General features: G+C 35.4%; 1 protein-coding gene across 1 annotated transcript; it reads left to right on the top strand.

Moving 5' to 3' along the window:
- Window positions 1-508: 508 nt before the first annotated feature.
- On the top strand, window positions 509-17,685 carry LOC306852348 (guanylyl cyclase C-like; the record flags this gene model as incomplete). The annotated part of the gene is made up of 26 exons (XM_079389092.1): window positions 509-715; window positions 1,757-1,855; window positions 1,948-2,015; window positions 3,116-3,331; window positions 3,425-3,546; window positions 3,718-3,817; window positions 3,997-4,102; window positions 5,588-5,729; window positions 5,817-5,899; window positions 5,979-6,093; window positions 6,181-6,262; window positions 6,350-6,452; window positions 6,556-6,618; window positions 6,700-6,771; window positions 6,894-6,998; window positions 7,101-7,187; window positions 7,862-7,994; window positions 8,127-8,264; window positions 11,217-11,308; window positions 12,036-12,127; window positions 12,249-12,404; window positions 12,723-12,915; window positions 12,988-13,162; window positions 17,075-17,169; window positions 17,379-17,455; window positions 17,496-17,685. The coding sequence occupies 26 exons, from the start codon at window positions 509-511 to the stop codon at window positions 17,683-17,685; spliced, it is 3,111 nt and encodes a 1,036-aa protein (XP_079245218.1).
- Between the last annotated feature and the right edge of the window lie 650 nt (window positions 17,686-18,335).

Genomic DNA, 18,335 nt, shown 5'->3' with positions numbered 1-18,335 from the left:
TTTAGTTGCTTTGACAGAAATTTGATTACTTACACATAGATTCATATATGTATATAAAAGCTTCTCTATGAGAGTATTAATGAGGCCTAAACTTTCACACTTACTGACAGTCACTGTAGGAGTTATCCTAGTGAACTAGCTATATAGTAGACAGCAAAAAAAAAAAGAAAGAAAGAAAAGATGTCTGGCTGGAAATGTGCCCATAAATGCTGTCTGTGTAGGCTGCACACTAGGTTTTGAGACACGACTACTGATTATGTTGTTCATTAACATGCTCAGGTGAGAGCAGAGTGATCAGTGTGAAAGTGTGCCTGTCTCGGACAAAAGACTAGCATGGATAAAAGTCTTTTTAAGTCCATTTCTGGAATATAAAAGATGAAGTCTTCTGGATTTAACTCAGAAAATAGCTGGACAACTACAAACACGCTGCAATGAAAATCAATTTTCATTTTAAACATTTTGCTGACCTCAAAGGCTGAGAGACTTTATTTCTTCTTAACATTTGAATATGGATTACTGTATCTGGTTATTTGCATGTCTATCATGGACACTCCTAAAGCAAAGTCACTTCATGAAAGAGTCTTGCTTTAATGGAACACTTCTGATGAATGTTATTTTGTTGGATGACGATGTGTCGCCCTGGAGTATCAATTTTGTAAAGCCGGCGGTGCTGAGCGCTGTTGGAAATGATTCTGAGATCTCTGAAGACGGTAAAGTATGATCATAACTTAACAGAACATGAAGAGAGACTATTCAAATTACCACGGCAAGCCTTTTAAGCTTAAAATATTGCATTTTTACTAGTAACAATTAGAGAGCTCTAAAATTCAATTCCTACTAGTAACAATGAAAATAGAGAGCTCTCTAAATCAATTTTTAGTTACAATTACAATTAGAGCTCGCTAATTCAATTAAAGAGCTCTGCAATTGCATTCTCTCTAGTAAGAACCGAATTAGAGAGCTCTACAATTCATCTCTTACTAGTAAAAATGATCATTAGAGGGCTCTCTAATTCAATTGTTAGTATAACAGTTGAATTATAGAGCTCCCTAATTGAATTAAAGAATTCTGCAATTACATTCGGTTAGAGAGCTCTCTAATTCAAGTTTTACTAGTAAGAATTAAAGTTAGAGAGCTCTTTAATGCAATTTGTACAAGTAACAATTCAATTAGAGAACTCTCTAACCGAATTAGAGAGCTCTACAATTGCATTCTTACTAGTAAATTCAATTAGAGAGCTCTACAATATCAATTCTTACTAGTAAGAACTGAATTAGAGAGCTCTTTAATTCAATTACAGAGCTCTGCAATTAAACATATATTTAATGTGGTATTTTACAAGTAAAAATTGAATTATAGAGCTCTGTTGTTGCATTTTTACTAGTAAGAATTAAGTTAGAGAGCTCTCTAATCAGAATTGTAGTAAAAAAATGTATTAGAGAGAGCTCTATTTGGAATTGTTACTTGTATGAATTGAATTAGAGAGCGCTCTAATTTACTTGTTACTAGTAAAAATGCAATTATGTCGAGTAACACTGGGAATATATTTTAAGATAAAATGGCTTTCCATAAATTACAGTCTTGCGAAGCCATAGCCTAATTATGTTAAACAAAAGAAACATAAGATTTTATGACAACTACTATAGTTTAAATATGAAATGTAGTTCAGTTTGAAATAATCATGTCAATTCTAAATTGATAATATAGTTTGAATCGAATTTCTTTTTCCACCTTTTTTCTAGAGGAGAATCCCCAGTTAGAGGTAAAATTCAGAGGGTTTAAAACCATTTACTACTTGAAAAAAGGCTGCACCAGTAGTGCCTGTGAGGGGGTTGAAATTTTAAACGATCTTGCGGTCAGTTCTGGTCTTAATTCCTTTGACATACTTTATTGAAACCACACTATATATAAAGTGTCTTCCCACTGATTATTGTGATTTCTTTCTAGACTACAGGGGAGGAGGGATGTGCTCTGCTGGGACCAACCTGCACTTATGCCACTTTCCAAATGGTTGAGTATGTTAGATTTTGCTTTTACAGATCTTCGTCTGTATTTCCATGGTTTCTTGCTCTGGGAAGGACTTAGGTCTGCCTAAATCCTTAGAAATTTCAATTCAGTTATTACTTCTTGTGAAGTGTATCTTATAGTATTAAATGTGCACTTGGTAGTATTTTCAGTCTTAAAAGTATATTTAAAAAACTGGACTTGCAGAAAATAAAAGAAACTTGCAAATAATATAATATAAAATAAATAAAAGTCCTCTTTAATGAGTTTTGTAACACTTGCACTTTTCAAAAGTGCACTTCGTTATAATGTTATTAATGCATTTTAAATCATTATGTTTTAATAATCTTTTGTTGTGCTTTAAAGAAGTATTTTGAGGTCTTGATTAACATACTAAACCACAGGATTATTTTATTCAATATTACATTTAAAGTTAATATTTTTGAAATATACTAAATTGCAACTATTTAAATACATGATGAATGTTTCAATAGAAATGACATTAAAGTATATTGTAATGCATCAAGTATATTGTAAATGCATTCAATCCATTTAGCAGTACACTTTAACCCTATTTCAAGGACATAATTATTTAAGTTATTTTGAAATGACATAAAAATTGACTTAATCTTACATAAGTTTGTCAAAAAAGCAATCTTAAGCTCAACGAATTGAATTTATATAGTTTTAAATAATAATAAATTTTCAATAACATCCATTTAAGGGTTATGATTAATGCTGCCTTCACGTGCTATCAGAATTATTGTAAATACGAGTTTCCTAATCGGAAATTGGACATGAACGGCTTCAAGCTGGAGAAGAACTCTGCAGGACACCGGCCCTCCAGGATCAAGTTTGGTGACCCCTGGATTAAGTTATTAACTCAAACCATTTAAAGTAGTGAATAGTGTATGTTAATGTTTACTTACAAAGCAGGTACTTTTGACCAACTAAACTAAAAATCAAATATATGCTATTTAATGACTAAAAGTTAGTGTAAGTTTAGAAAACGATCATAAAGCAAAAACTTTGGTCAATTTCAATTTTTCATCTAAAACTGAGTTTACTGTAGCTGGAAGAACATGTGAAATGTGTGTGACCACTTTTGTAGTCTGGAGATTGGTCTGAACCTCAACATGCCCATCATCTCAGCCGGAAGCTTTGGATTGTCTTGTGACTTCAAGAGAGATCTGGTTAGACTTCTGCCTCCAGCAAGAAAAATCTCCAGCTTCTTCATTCACTTTTGGAATGTCGCAGATGATATCAAGCCTAAATGGAAAACAGCATATATATACAAGAAGCAGAATAACACAGAGGACTGTTTCTGGTGAGTATGTAGTATACTGTACTTTAGTAGTTTTCAACAACAGAAGAGATATTCCCAAATGGTTCTCTGTATAATTTTGGGTCTTGTCTGTAGGTACATAAATGCTCTTGAGGTGGCTTCAGGCATGTTTTCCCATAGTTTAAAGAAAATCGTGATTCTGCGAAAAGAGGATGAGCTCAGTACGGCTCTGGGAAGCAATGGCCGGGAGAGTAACTGTGAGACCTTATTTTATTTGAATACTAATGAAAAACAACCTTAGTTTGTGAATGTTTTACTTATGGTAATGTATACCTTAATGGGTGTCTCTGGTCAAAAGTCTGATTACAATATTGTTATTGTTTATTTATTTATTTATTTTTGTTTGTTGCTTGATTACTGTTTTACAGTGGTCATTTTATGTGGAACACCTGATGACATCATGGATCTGAAGAATGGCACTATGGACTCTAAAAGTGAAATTGCTTTTCTTCTGATTGACCTTTACAAGTCAGTCAACTCTTGCTTTTTTTAATCTAGAGAGCTAGTAATGTATTTCTTATCTACTGTTTATGACTAAATGTGCATGGATAACCAGCTGAGTAATAGAACTGTGCTGATTTGAAAAAGCCTAATTTAAAAAGTCTACAAATGCTAAAAAATTCAGAAATACCACCTTTCTCTCACAGCGACAGATATTATAAAGAGACATCTAATGATGCTATGAAAAATGTCCTGGTGCTAACAATGCCCAATACAAGACAATACACCATTGACACTTCTGGTAACAACACGGTGGGTAAAGTTTTTATTTATCTCTAATTTATGTCCTGACAGGTCAAATCTCAAACAAAATTCAAAACTCACTTCTCTGTCCCAGAAATGACATCTTCCTTGTTAAATTTATTTCTTAACTTGCAGTTTACATACACTATGGACAAAAGTATTGGCCTGGCCATTACACCCACATTGCATTCTAAACACATCGATATGGAGTTGGTCCCCTTTTGCGGCTATAACATCTTCCACTCTTCTGGGAAGGCTTTCCACATGATTTTGAGTCCAGTTGCAGTGTTTTATACCACTCCATCTAAAATTTGGCATTGTACTTGGTGATGTAAGGCTTGCATACAGCCATGGAAACCCATTCCACGAAGCTCCATCTCCACAGTTTCTGATAGTGCCAGTGGAATTTTGGTAGAGCTATGGAATCAGCAAAACCAAGCACTTGGTGGCCTTGCTCTATGACTTCACGATCTTCCGCTTCTTGCTGCTCTTCCTAAATGGTTCTACTTTCCAATAATACCACTTACAGTTGACTGTGGAATATCTAGCAGAGATTCAATTTCATGAACTGACTTATTCCAAAAGTTCACTGAACTCTTCAGAACAACCCATTTTTTTCACAAATGTTTGGAAATGCAGAATGCATGGCTCTGTGCTTGATTTTATATACCCGTGGCAATGGGTCTGATTGAAACACCTGAATTCAATAATTAAGAAGTGTGTGCTAATACTTTTTATGGTAAATACACACATTTAAATAGCAATCAGTAAATACAGTACATTTATAATACACTGTCGTTCAAAAGTATTATCAAGAGTGATAATAAAGACGTACAATGTTAAAAAGGATTTCTATTTCAAATAATTGCTGCACTTTTGAAAGTTCAATTCAAAGAATCCTGAAAAAAGTGTATTAAGAATTACAATTGCTCTCAGCATAATGGTAATAATAAGCACCATATCAGCATATTAGAATGATTTCTAAAGGATCATGTGAGACTGGTGTAATGGAATAACTCACAGGAATGAATGTAACATTTTTAAACATATTTTTAAATATATTAAAAAGAGAAAGCAGTTATTTTAAATTGCAGTGCTATTACTGTTTTACAGTATTTGTGATTGAATAAATGGAGCCTTGGTGAGTAAAGAGACTATAAAAATGATTAAAAAACCTCAACTTTACAATGATTGTGTATTTTCACACTTGTTGCATAATTTTGCCACAACTGTAAAACAGTCATTACCGTTCTTTGTTTAGATAGTCAAAGTTTTAAAGTGAAATAATTTATTTTTTATATAAATAATGTTATATAATATAAAAGGCATCTATAAATGATAGAGGCAGAGTTTGCAGGACAGTTTTAAATGTGGTCTTCTTGCGCGTTAGTTTGGTCTTTTCTAGAGTGTAGCTTCACATTTTTCACATGCTGATGTTTACCTGTTATGGATTTAGAAGTACTAATTCTCATCTTCTCACTGTTCTGTGCGCAGATGAATGATTATATTGCAGCGTATCATGATGCGGTGCTGCTGTTCAAACAGGTGATGAGGACCATGTGGAAGATGCCATCCTCAGAAATTCAGGATATGGAGTCTGTCAGCATGAACTACTTCAGAAATGTGTATTTCAAAGGTAAAAAGCTTCAGTTATTTCTCATAATATTGGACTTGCTTTGGTAGATCCACAGGATAACACAAATCTGAAAAACTCACACCACAGGTATAGCTGGAGATTATCAGCTGGATGAATATGGTGACAGGGATCTCATATTTTCTTTGATCTACACTAACAGCAACAATGAGGTATGCCACAGATTTCAGACATATCACTGTGGAACTGTGGAGTGATTATTCATTAAAACCGACTTCTTTCGTGCTTTAGTATAAGATTCTTTATGAGTTCAACACATCCACCAACCACACACAGCTAAAGGACAGCAATCCTTCCTTCATTTGGCCTAATCTCCGTTTGCCTGAAGACCAGCCAGATCTCACAGGTATAGAGGATTCCATCAATTTTTCAAAATCAAGTTTATTATCAACATTTTTTTTTATATAATAACATTATTTATTTATTTATTTAGACTTCCAAGCCGACATCATTGTCATAGTATTATGTACTGCTGTTGTGGGGTTCATGGGTACACTTGCCTTCATCTTTTACTGGTTAGAGCGATACTTTAAAAAAAAGAAATATTCTATGAAATTGTATGTAGCACGATATTTACTATTGTTTATATACATATTTCAAAGGCAAAATAGACATTACCGTCTCATGCAAAAAAGATGGTCTCATATTTCCTCCGAGCTCATTGCGCCTTTAGAGTCGAATGAGTGGAATATGATCAGTCTGCAGGTAATGCACTGGCATCAAAGTTTATTATTTGCTTTTATAAAATGTTTTTTCAAAAATGAGATGTTTTTAAAATGTTACATATTGAATTATCTCTTGTCACTAGATTGAGGAAGACTCTACACAGAATAGTAGCTACATCCTACACCGTGCACGTTATGATAAAAAGGTACTGTGAAAATTCTCACTTTAGTATTTCACAAATTATTTCATTACTCTGAGATTTTGTAATAAGGTTGTTTTTTTATAGATTGTTATCCTTAAGGAATTAAGGCTTACAGATGAAAGCTTCACTGAAAGACAGAGGATAGAGCTCAACGCGGTACTGGGACTTCTTTCTCTTCACTGAACAACAAAACACTGACATTGGATCATCTTAAGATAAAAACTTTTAAGTAACTTTGTGTTGTTCACAACCAATGAATTATGCCACTTCCATTTCAGCTTTTGAAAATTGATTATTACAACCTGACTAAATTTTATGGGACAGTCAAATTTGACAATGAGTATTTTGGCGTGTTTGAATATGGAGAGAGAGGATCCCTTAGAGTGAGTATTACAATGAGCCTTACATATATGGTTACATTAAAGGTCTCTTAAATTCTGATTAAGTAGACAAACACTACAATATGTTTTTATTTATTCTTTTAGCATGCGCTCAATGATAAGATTTCATACCCAGAAGAGACCTTCATGGACTGGCAGTTTAAGATCTCTGTCATGTATGACATTGCAAAGGTAATGGATTGTGCAGTTGTTTATAACTTCATTTAGAATGATTTATTGATTGATTGATTGCATACATATAGCTGTGCCTAGAGAAATTATTTAAAGGAATAGTTCACCAAAAAATTAAAATTGGCTGAAAATTTACTCACGCTCATGGCCATCCAAGACGAGTTTGTTTCTTTGTCAGACATGTGAATGGGTGCCTGCAGAATGAGAATTCAAACAGCTGATAAAATCACAATACTCTATCCATAATATCTCTCCAATGAAAAATAATCTGAATCAGGAGAGACATATGCACAGATCAAGCACGAGCATCTAAACAAATATGTTGGTGGGTATTGATGTGAATGGACAGGGGATGGACCTTTTCACTGAAGGAAGCGTTATTATGGATTATAAATGGTTTAAAGTTAAAATGCCCTAATGATTATTTTAATGTTTTTTTTTTACAGATATGTAGGTTTTGCTTCACATTAATTGATGGACTTGAGTCGTGTTGATTGTGTATTATTTTCAGAAAATTTTCATTTTTGGGTGAACTATTCCATTACATTTAAAATGTATTTGCATATATGCTTTGCATATAGCTGTGTCTGGTTTAAGATAGGCTATATATTAATAATTATGTATTTGTACTGTACTAACCTAGTTTCTCGCATGAACTCTTTGCCCTCCTGCAGGGCATGTCTTATCTCCATACAAGCAACATTGCAGTCCACGGGCGTCTTAAATCGACTAACTGCGTGGTTGACAACCGTATGGTAGTGAAGATTGCAGACTTTGGCTTCAATACAATTCTCCCTCCCAGTACAGGTGAAAGGGTGGTTTATTTTTATCATGGAAAAGAATCTCAGTTATTCCTACACATTTATATGAACCAGTAGTCATTTGGTTAAACATTTCCTTGTGTTAATTTCCCCATGCTTGTGTTTCCGCTTGCCTCAGATCTGTGGACGGCCCCTGAACACTTGAGGAAGCAGGGGATCTCTCAGAAAGGAGACGTGTACAGTTTTGCTATAATTTCCCAGGAGATCATGATGAGAAAGTGCACATTCTATACAAGCGCCTGCTCTGATCATACTGGTGAGAGAAAGATTTATAGAAAGCCACATTAAAACACTCAACTGTGACACCTACTGGTGATTTCCCATCATGCCTGCATTTGTTTATACTACGTGCCATGTTTAATTTTAAAAGGATAGCTAAGCCAAAAATGAAAATTCTGAACTCAATCATTTACTCACACAAAAAGTGTTTTTTTTTTTTTTTTTTTTGGAATAATATGCTGGTAGCTCGTATCCATGAAATTACAATTAATAGGGAATGAAGCTTTAACGTTGCCTAAATGTTTTATAGTTTCATTATAAAGATTAAAATAGTTGTTTTATGAAAAGTTATGAATTCAAATATTATCATGTGCAATTACGTACACCCCACAGATCTACAATAAAACTTCTTAATTTTTGGCTACAGATTAAATATTTTAAAGCAGAAATATTTTAGACAAAGTTTATTCAGTTATCTAAATGTTAATTTTGTTGTTGTTGTTGTTTTTCAATGTAAGACAGCAGCAGGACATATTAAGACACGAACAACATTTAGACAAGGATCTTTATTTATATTGTGATTTTTCTTGGAGGGACTGATCTGTCTTGTCTCTTTCACTTTGTGTTATCTTCTTTTTTTTTTCTTGTCTTCCACCACTTGTAAAATATGGACCATTCTCAAGGTTCTATATGACTTATTGAACCTGTTGTGTTTGTTGATGAGCAGGTGTTTCATAGATGGATCATATTTTTTGTACAGTAACTGCCTTTGTATTTTCTCCTCTTTTCTGATTTTCATCTTTTCTTTCTCTGCAGCAACCTTTTTCTCTGCCATTTTATAAATGAAAAGAAATCCCTTCTGTCGGCTGATTTTGCTGCTGCATTCAGGTTCCTGTATGTCTCTCATTTTTCCCTTTGCCGGTGGTGAAATAAAATTTGCTGCCTGCTCTGTCTTTGTATCTTCTATTTTGCTTGCTTGAATGTTGGACTTTGTCTTTTCATTTTCTCTTTTATTCATATGTGTGACTTTTGCACTGTCCGACTCCATCCAAGCAAGGTGCAGGTCATGGAGTTGCATATTCAGTCTTTCTCTCCTCTTTTTCTTTTCTCAGATCCGTTTCTACGATCATTTCACTCCCTCTCTTATGCTTTTCAGGAATTTCATCTTCAACCTTGGTATTGTGTGCAGTACTAATGTCCGTCCAAGCAAGTTTTGCCTTTTATGGTGGTGGACTTGCATCTGGACATTATATAGTTGAAGGGTCTGTCTTTCTCTTCTGTTTTGTCCTTCTGCTCCTTCGTCTTTCAGGTAGACACTCTTGCTTCACCTTAGCAGGTGCCTCCTGAATTGTCAATAGTTTGTCCACAGTGGACAGGGATGTCAATATTTCCTCCTTAGCAGGTAGAGTAAGATATTGATGTGCTTCCTGAACCATCAGTGGTTCAGCTACTGTTGGAGAGCAACGTGGTAATTTTTCACCTCATCAGGGGGAGTTTGCTGTTCGGGTTCCTCAAACTGAACCGGAAATAGTTCTGCCACGGCAGAGAAAAATGGCCATAATGGCTTTGCCATTGTGGTTGAGGAACGTGGAAATATTTTCACTCCAGCAAGTGAAGTTTGGTATTGAGGCTTCTACCTGAATCATCAGTGGTTCTGTTGCAATGGAAAAATCTGCCGATATTGTTGTGGCACGCCGGGGTTATTCTTCGTCAGGATCTCAGTCAGTGAAGTTAGAAAGGCTCAAAACAGCAGAGTTTCAGGTGTCAAAGGAAGACTTTATTACAAAGTAACAAAGCCGAAGAGTCAGCCGCCACATCCACTGTCTCTCTGGTCTTTGTTTGTTCAGATGCTCCATTTTATACACTCTGACAATGTATTGACAATGTATTGACCTTGGTTCTTTCTATTTTTTACTTGCCATATCTTTTTTGGCTCGCCACCAATATTTTGCTGCCTCCTCCATCCTTTACCTAATGGTGGAATATCGTGGAAACTCCCTTTTTATATATAGGGCCTCCCCTTGTCTGGAGGTCATTTCATCCTCTTTGATGTCTGGTGGCCTTCCCTGCACCTGGCATCATGTAAACTCACAATGAACTACCATGTGAACTAACGATGACCCACAGTCTATGCTACTTTAACATATTATTCAATACTTTGATATTACATTCTCTTTTCAGTAATATTAATAAGATAATAACATTTCTGTATTTTACTACTGAATTACACAATAATATTTCCAGCTCAACAGAGTTCTCAGAGCCTCTCATTTCCTCCAACGTTATATCTTCTGAAGGGATTTAGATAGGCTCCTTCTGAATGCTGTTACATTCAGGTTGCCTACTGTCTTTTCAAGTAGTGCAAGAAGAAGCCTGCGTGACACAAAGCTTTTCTCAGCAATGTCATTTTCACAGTGGACCACAACAGATGCAATGGATTAACAATTTGGCATTTGCAGTGCTCTGATATGATATATCTGCTAATAATGAAATAGATGGATCAGATAGGAAATATCAAGACTGTCATTACTAATCTCTAATCTCTATTTTTCTCCTGAACTGAACTTTTCCAGACTGATGCTCCGCATTCCAAACTGTAGTGTGGGCAGAATTATATGGAATAATAATATATTACTGACGCAGTGTTTTGTAATAGAATTCCAAATACCAGCAGCGGTTATGCCAAAGAATCGTTTGAGTCTGCTCTTTTCAATGAATCATTTGACTCGGTTCACAAAACCTCTCTGAACTATTCCTTCACGACAGGGACGGTTCTCAAGTCAAGGACTCATGGATCCGAGAATCATTTATTTGAGCTTGTGAGCTAATAGGATACTGTGTTTTGTTTAATGTTTAAGCTGATTATGTCATTCATTTACTCACCTTTTTGACTTGTAGTGTATGTTTAACAGAAGAAATTCAGACAGATTTGGAAATTGTTTTCGGTGAACAATTATTTTAACTGATCCACATTTATTTATTTAACCAGAGAAACTGGCAAGACTGCAATTCCCTAGTATGACCTCCTCTTTCTTCAGACCTGACCTAAACTTTGAGAACACTAGTGAAAGAGAACAAGAGGTATTTATGTGTGTGTGTATCTATGCATATGTTTGACTCGTACACAAATTGTTATTTGTACTAATGGCAGCCAAATAATTATGCAAAGCAGCCAAAACATACAGGTAGTTAACATATAATGGCCTGCAGTTGGAAATGTGCCGTAAGCATTCATTTATGATCTTATATTATTTGAAAGCTTGGAGTATTTGTGCTTTTAGAAATTAATTTTCTCCCACAACAGGACCAATAAATGAGTTAGTTGAATTAGTTGATGGGTTACCGTGTTTAAAAAATGGTTGGAAAAACAGTAACATGGGTAACACTTTTCAATAAGGTCTTATTTGTTAATATTATTAATGCATCATCTAACATTAACAATGAGCAGTATATTTTTTACAGCATTTATTAACCTTTGTTTGTTAATAAATATGTTCATGATAGGTCACATAGGTTCATGTTAACAAATACAATGTTTGATCTATTAGTAAATGTTGAGATTAACATTAAGATTATTAATGTTATAGAAGTATTGTTCATTCTTACTTCATGCTAACTAATGTGGTTAACTAATGAACTAACAAATGAAAAACTGATTATAAAGTGTTACCCATTTTCCAATATACTATATACATTTTCATGTTGATAAAAGATTAGCATGTTATCTATTTTTTTTTTTTTTTGCTAAGTCAGGTAACAATCGGTCCCATATTACTTTGGTTCTCTACTCAATAATCTGTTTCTCCAGGTGTACATGCTGATCAGAAATTGTTGGGACGAAGACCCAGACAGAAGACCAGACTTCAAAAAGATAGAAAACACTCTATGGAAGATTGTCAGGTCACCTTTATATGCTTTTGTTCAACCAGTGAAAAATCTTACAGATACAGGACCATCTAAAACTCCCATTAAATAATAATTCTCTCTCTAATAAATGATTTCCTGATTTGATTTTGAATAGTCTGGACAACCAGGAACATGAGAGCTACATGGAGAACCTGATCCACCGGCTGCAGATGTATTCCCGTAACCTGGAGCGCCTGGTTGAGGAACGCACAGCTCTGTACAAGGCTGAGAGAGACAGAGCGGACTGCCTGAACTTCATGCTTCTGCCAGGGTCTGAACACAGCTAACAGAAAAACACTGTAGAGATGCACAATATATCATTAACACATTGTTATTAAAATGTTCATGCTCGCTTTCCATATTTTTACATTTAGTTTACCATTGCTGTCATCTGCTGTTCAATTTAGTTAAATATAGCCTAATCTTTAGCAAAACTGTAAATAATTATCAATTTTTCACAGTGTACATTATCATTTTTTGATGCCTAAATGCATTTTTAGTGTTTTATTGTTATTTAGACAAAATTGTATAGATTTTAATGTTATTACTGACAGCTAAATAATCAAATCATTAACTCTCAATGTTTCAGGCCAGTTGTGCGCTCTCTAAAGGAAACAGGGAAAGTGGAGCCTGAGCTCTTTGACGAAGTTACCATTTACTTCAGTGACATTGTGGGTTTCACCACACTGTGCCACTTCAGCACACCCATGGAAGTAGTGGACATGCTCAATGACATCTACAAAAACTTCGACAGCATCCTTGACAATCATGATGTCTATAAGGTATTTCAGACAAATGAACAGTGGGTTTTGTTCACTATAGTACTAGAAATCCAGTTTGTGTATCTCTTTCAGGTGGAGACGATTGGTGACGCATACATGGTGGTGTCTGGTCTTCCTCGACGCAATGGGAACAGGCATGCAAAGGATATCTGCTGCATGGCACTGGACATCCTGTCTTTCATGGGCACATTTCAGTTACAGCATCTGCCTGGGATACCCATGTGGATCCGCATCGGTGTGCATTCAGGTAACGGCCACTCATTCATTGTACTCCCCTCAACACTGAGTTCTAATGAAATCAATTTTTCCAGTATTGCAGAGGGCATTTCTTAACAGCACAGCAGCAAAAAATGTGTTTAAATATAAGGGTTAGTGTAAGAAAAAAGATGATGTTGAAGATCTCAATGAAGAAGTCATCAGTGACCCAGAACAGTTTCGCTTCAAACATATACTTTTTTACTCTAGATTTTCTGCTCATAATGTAAATGAGGATTCCTTTTAAATATGAATTAAGAACATCTAAATGATAATATTCCATTGGTTATAGATGTGATCTCCCAAATGGAAATGTTATAAGATTGTTTAGACTCAGAAAGACATCTGACTGGTAACACAGTGATGTACTTTTTGATCACAGGACGGTTCTTGATGTTCCGCTTCTACTTCCACGCTATAAATTATTTAATATGATTCTGATGGTACTATTCACATATTACTGAGATCAGGATAAACTCTGTCTATGATAATTAAAGGGATAGTTCGCTCAAAAATAAAAAAGTAATTTACTCATCCTCTGTTATTCCAAACCTTGTATGAGTTTCTTTTTTTCTGTTGAACACAAAAGAAGATATTTTGAAGAATATTGCTGATAGCCATTGACTTATATATATTATATTATTTATATAAGTCATTGGCTACCAGCAAGTGCTTATCTAACATTCTTCAAACTATCTTTGTTCTCCACAAGAAAGAAACTCATACAGGCTTGGAATAACTTGAGGCAGAGTAAATGATGACAAAATTTTTTTTTTTTTTTTGGTGAACTATTATGGAGCATATTTTGTGCCAATATTCATCAAACAAATCCAGTGTTTTGCAAATAAACACAATCTGCTTTGCAAAGACAAACTCGACTTTCAAACAAATGCAAAGTGATTTGCAAATACAAAACTCTATTTGAGAGAAAATGCAGAGGCATGGACAAATATACAGGTGCTCGTCATAAAATTAGAATATCATGAAAAAGTTTATTTATTTCAGTAATACCATTCAAAAAGTGAAACTTGTATATTAGATTCATTCATTACACACAGACTGATATATTTCAAATGTTTATTTCCTTTAATTTTGATGATTATAACTGACAACTAATGAAAGTCCCAAATTTAGTATCTCAGAAAATTAAAATATCAATTAAGACCAATGCAAAAAAAAAGATTTTTAGAAATGTTGGCCAACTGAAAAGTATGAACATGAAAAGTATGAGCATGTACAGCACTCAATATTTAGTTGGGGCTCCTTTGGCCTGAATTACTGCAGCAATGCGGCGTGGCATGGAGTCGATCAGTCTGTGGCACTGCTCAGGTGTTATGAGAGCCCATGTTGCTCTGATAGTGGCCTTCAGCTCTTCTGAATTGTTGGGTCTGGAGTATTGCATCTTCCTCTTCACAATACCCCATAGGTTGGGGTTAAGGTCAGGCGAGTTTGCTGGCCAATCAAGAACAGGGGTACCATGCTCCTCAAACCAGGTACTGGTAGCTTTGGCAGTGTGTGCAGGTGCCAAGTCCTGTTGGAAAATGAAATCTGCATCTCCATAAAGTTGGTCAGCAGCAGGAAGCATGAAGTACTCTAAAACGTCCTGGTAGACGGCTGCGTTGACCTTGGACCTCAGAAAACACAATGGACCAACACCAGCAGATGACATGGCACCCCAAACCATCAATGACTGTGGAAACTTTACACTGGACCTCAAGCAACGTGGATTATGTGCCTCTCCTCTCTTCCTCCAGACTCAGGGACCTTGATTTCCAAAGGAAATGCAAAATTTACTTTCATCAGAGAACATAACTTTGGACCACCCAGCAGCAGTCCAGTCAAGACGCTTCTGACGCTGTCTCTTGTTCAAGAGTGGCTTGACACAAGGAATGCGACAGCTGAAACCCATGTCTTGCATACGTCTGTGCGTGGTGGTTCTTGAAGCGCTGACTCCAGCTGCAGTCCACTCTTTGTGAATCTCCCCCACATTTTTTAATGGGTTTGTTTCACAATCCTCTCCAGGGTGCGGTTATCCCTATTGCTTGTACACTTTTTTTCTACCACATCTTGTCCTTCCCTTCGCCTCTCTAATTAATATGCTTGGACACAGAGCTCTGTGAACAGCCGGCCTCTTTAGCAACGACCTTTTGTGTCTTGCCCTCCTTGTGCAAGGTGTCAATGGTCGTCTTTTGGACAACTGTCAAGTCAGCAGTCTTCCCCATGATTGTGTAGCCTACAGAACTAGACTGAGAGACCATTTAAAGGCTTTTGCAGGTGTTTTGAGTTAATTAGCTGATTAGAGTGTGGCACCAGGGGTCTTCAATATTGAACATTTTCACAATATTCTAATTTTCTGAGATACTGAATTTGGGACTTTCATTAGTTGTCAGTTATAATCATCAAAATGAAAGGAAATAAACATTTGAAATATATCAGTCTGTGTGTAATGAATGAATCTAATATACAAGTTTCACTTTTTGAATGGTATTACTGAAATAAATCAACTTTTTCATGATATTCTAATTTTATGACCAGCACCTGTATGTATTGTGAGACTCATTTGCCTTTTTATGAGGAAACTTGGCTTGATTTTCTCACAAGTGCAATTGAGCAACTTTCTTTTCCAAAATCAGCAGATGGCGCTGTCTGTCAATTTACCTACTACAGTGTCAGTGAAATTCACAACAAGTGCTGTAAAATTGTTAACGTTATTGATTAGTTCAAAAATCAGAGGTGACATGGCTAAACATTTAACTAGGCTGTCTTTCCCTATAAAAACTGATCCATTCTCCGTACCTCTTATCCTCTGTTGGATCGCGGGATATAGAATATACATATATATTGATTCAATTGTTCAACATTCAAAACAATGCAGGTGTATAGCAATGTATCGTGTCACAATATATTGTAATACTAAACTGCAAATGCAAATTATAGAGATGGTAAGACAGAAACTCACCTGTTCCCCACTCATATTCGTCTGAAAAGGTAAAGAGGTATTTCAGGTCTCAGGAGACTAGTGTAAATTGACCAACAGCGCCATCTGCTGTTTTTGGAAAAGAAAGTTGCTCAATTGCACTTGTGAGAAATTCAAGCCAAGTTTCCTCATAAAAAGGCAAATGAGTCTCAGAGTTGTAACACACAATACATATATTTGTCCATACCGCTGCATTTTCTCTCAAATAGTTTTGTATTTGCAAATCACTTTGCATTTGTTTGAAAGTCGAGTTTTTCTTTGCAAAGCAGATTGTGTTTATTTGCAAAACACTGGATTTGATTGATGAATACTGGCACAAAATTCGCTCCATAAAACTATCTCTTTAAGCTGTTTTACGGAATGAGCTTATTCTAACACCTGCCTTGGAGTGGACTCTGGGTCAGGGCTGTGTTTCATTTCTTTCACCAGAGAGAGAGTGGAAAATAGTTCTGAAAAATAAATTTTGTTATACGCACTTTACGGAGCATTTAAAGGCTGGAATACACACAGATTTTTAAAGTATTTATCAAGTATTTATGCTGCATCTGCAGCTCTTTATGGTTGTGATGTTCATCCTCGTTAAAAAATGGTAGTGATTGTGCTGGGCAAACTCTCTCTCTTTCTATGTTTCTAAACTTGATTGATTTGCAAGATTGTGACCCCCATTTCATTTAAAGGGCAAGTAGGGTTACAAAGGGGCAGAAATTTTCCAATGAATTTTTGGAAACTTTCCAACAGTTTGAAAGAAAACTTGAGAAAGATTGAGAAGTGTTTTTTTTAGTTTTAACTTACTGTTTGTTTGTTTTTTTTGTTACCAAGTTGTAGGCTACTGTAAATCTGTTCTCCATCTTTCCCTAACCAAAGCATTGTGGGAAATCCTTCTACTGCTATTCTGTATTTTATTCTACATTGATCTTTTCACCCCAGCACTACGAATTCATGTGAGTCAGTCGACTATCAACATTCTCCAACGCACAGACTGCAAGTTTGAGTATGAAAAGAGAGGAGAAACGTACTTAAAGGTGTGATTATTCTCACACTTTTGTAAAAATAGTGATTTCACAATTATTTTAATGATTGTTCACATCAGTGTTATTTTAGTATTGTTTATACACTATGATATTTATTAATAGTTTGAATTAGCTTTTTTTATATCTTCAGTTTTAATTGTAATTTTTAAATTAAATAGTTTGTTTTACAACAACAGCACTGGTTCTCATATACACTACAGGGTAAAGGAAAAGAAACAACATACTGGCTGACGGGAGTTACAGGGCAAAATTACAATCTGCCAACACCTCCAACAGCGTGAGTTTAACATTTTATGTTAAACAGGGAAAACTGGCAGGGAGAACTTCCAGAATCTGCAGCAGGACTTGTCTGAAATGATAAAGACGTGTCTAGAGAGGCGGCCCTCCAGCTTGTGGAAGAGAAAGACCCTTTCAGCACGGCACAGGAAGCTCAGTGTGGAAGTGGAAATGGATTGCACGGAGTATCTCCACCTGGCCACCGGTGACAGTTTTAGCACATACCTGTAAATCCAATGCTGAACATTAAACTAACACACTGCCACGTGCATCTGGACCAAAAAATGTTTTTTTTGCTAACAGAACTGGATTTCAATGTAAATACTGTATATTTGGATTTATTATTATACAGTTATCTAACATTATTAGTTGTTTTAAAGTGTTGTAGAACTTAGGTTCTTTCCAAAAAACTTCTATTTGTCCTTCTTAAACTACTCTGACACAGCAAAAAGCTACATTTTAAATGCAATTGCATTAATACGTTTAACCATGCAGCGATATTAAACACTGTGCAACAAACTGCAATATATCTGACGCTATTCAGTGACTGTTCATGGAGCATGTGAGTGCAACGGTATGTTTCGTACATTAGATATTTAATTTTCATGTAAATACTATAATAAACATGATAAAAGCTTCAGACACAGCAAATAGTTTTTTGAAGAAGAAACTCTAAACTTTATTGAAATCATTTTGATAACAACAATGCTGCTTGGACATCTAATTCATGATTGTTTCCTGTGCTAAAAGATATTCTCTCAGCTGAAGAGACAAACATTAATCTAAATTTCTTTGGCATACACTACTAGGGGTCTGTGCCCCGTTGCAACAAAACCCTTTAAGTTCAGAAAGCCATTAATAATTATAATCAAACATTTTCT

This window comes from Barbus barbus, assembly GCF_936440315.1.
Source record: "Barbus barbus genome assembly, chromosome: 32".
In the NCBI taxonomy this organism is placed as follows: domain Eukaryota; kingdom Metazoa; phylum Chordata; class Actinopteri; order Cypriniformes; family Cyprinidae; genus Barbus; species Barbus barbus.
The sequence above is the reverse complement of the archived record's forward strand: the minus strand, read 5'-3'. Positions and strand labels throughout refer to the sequence as shown.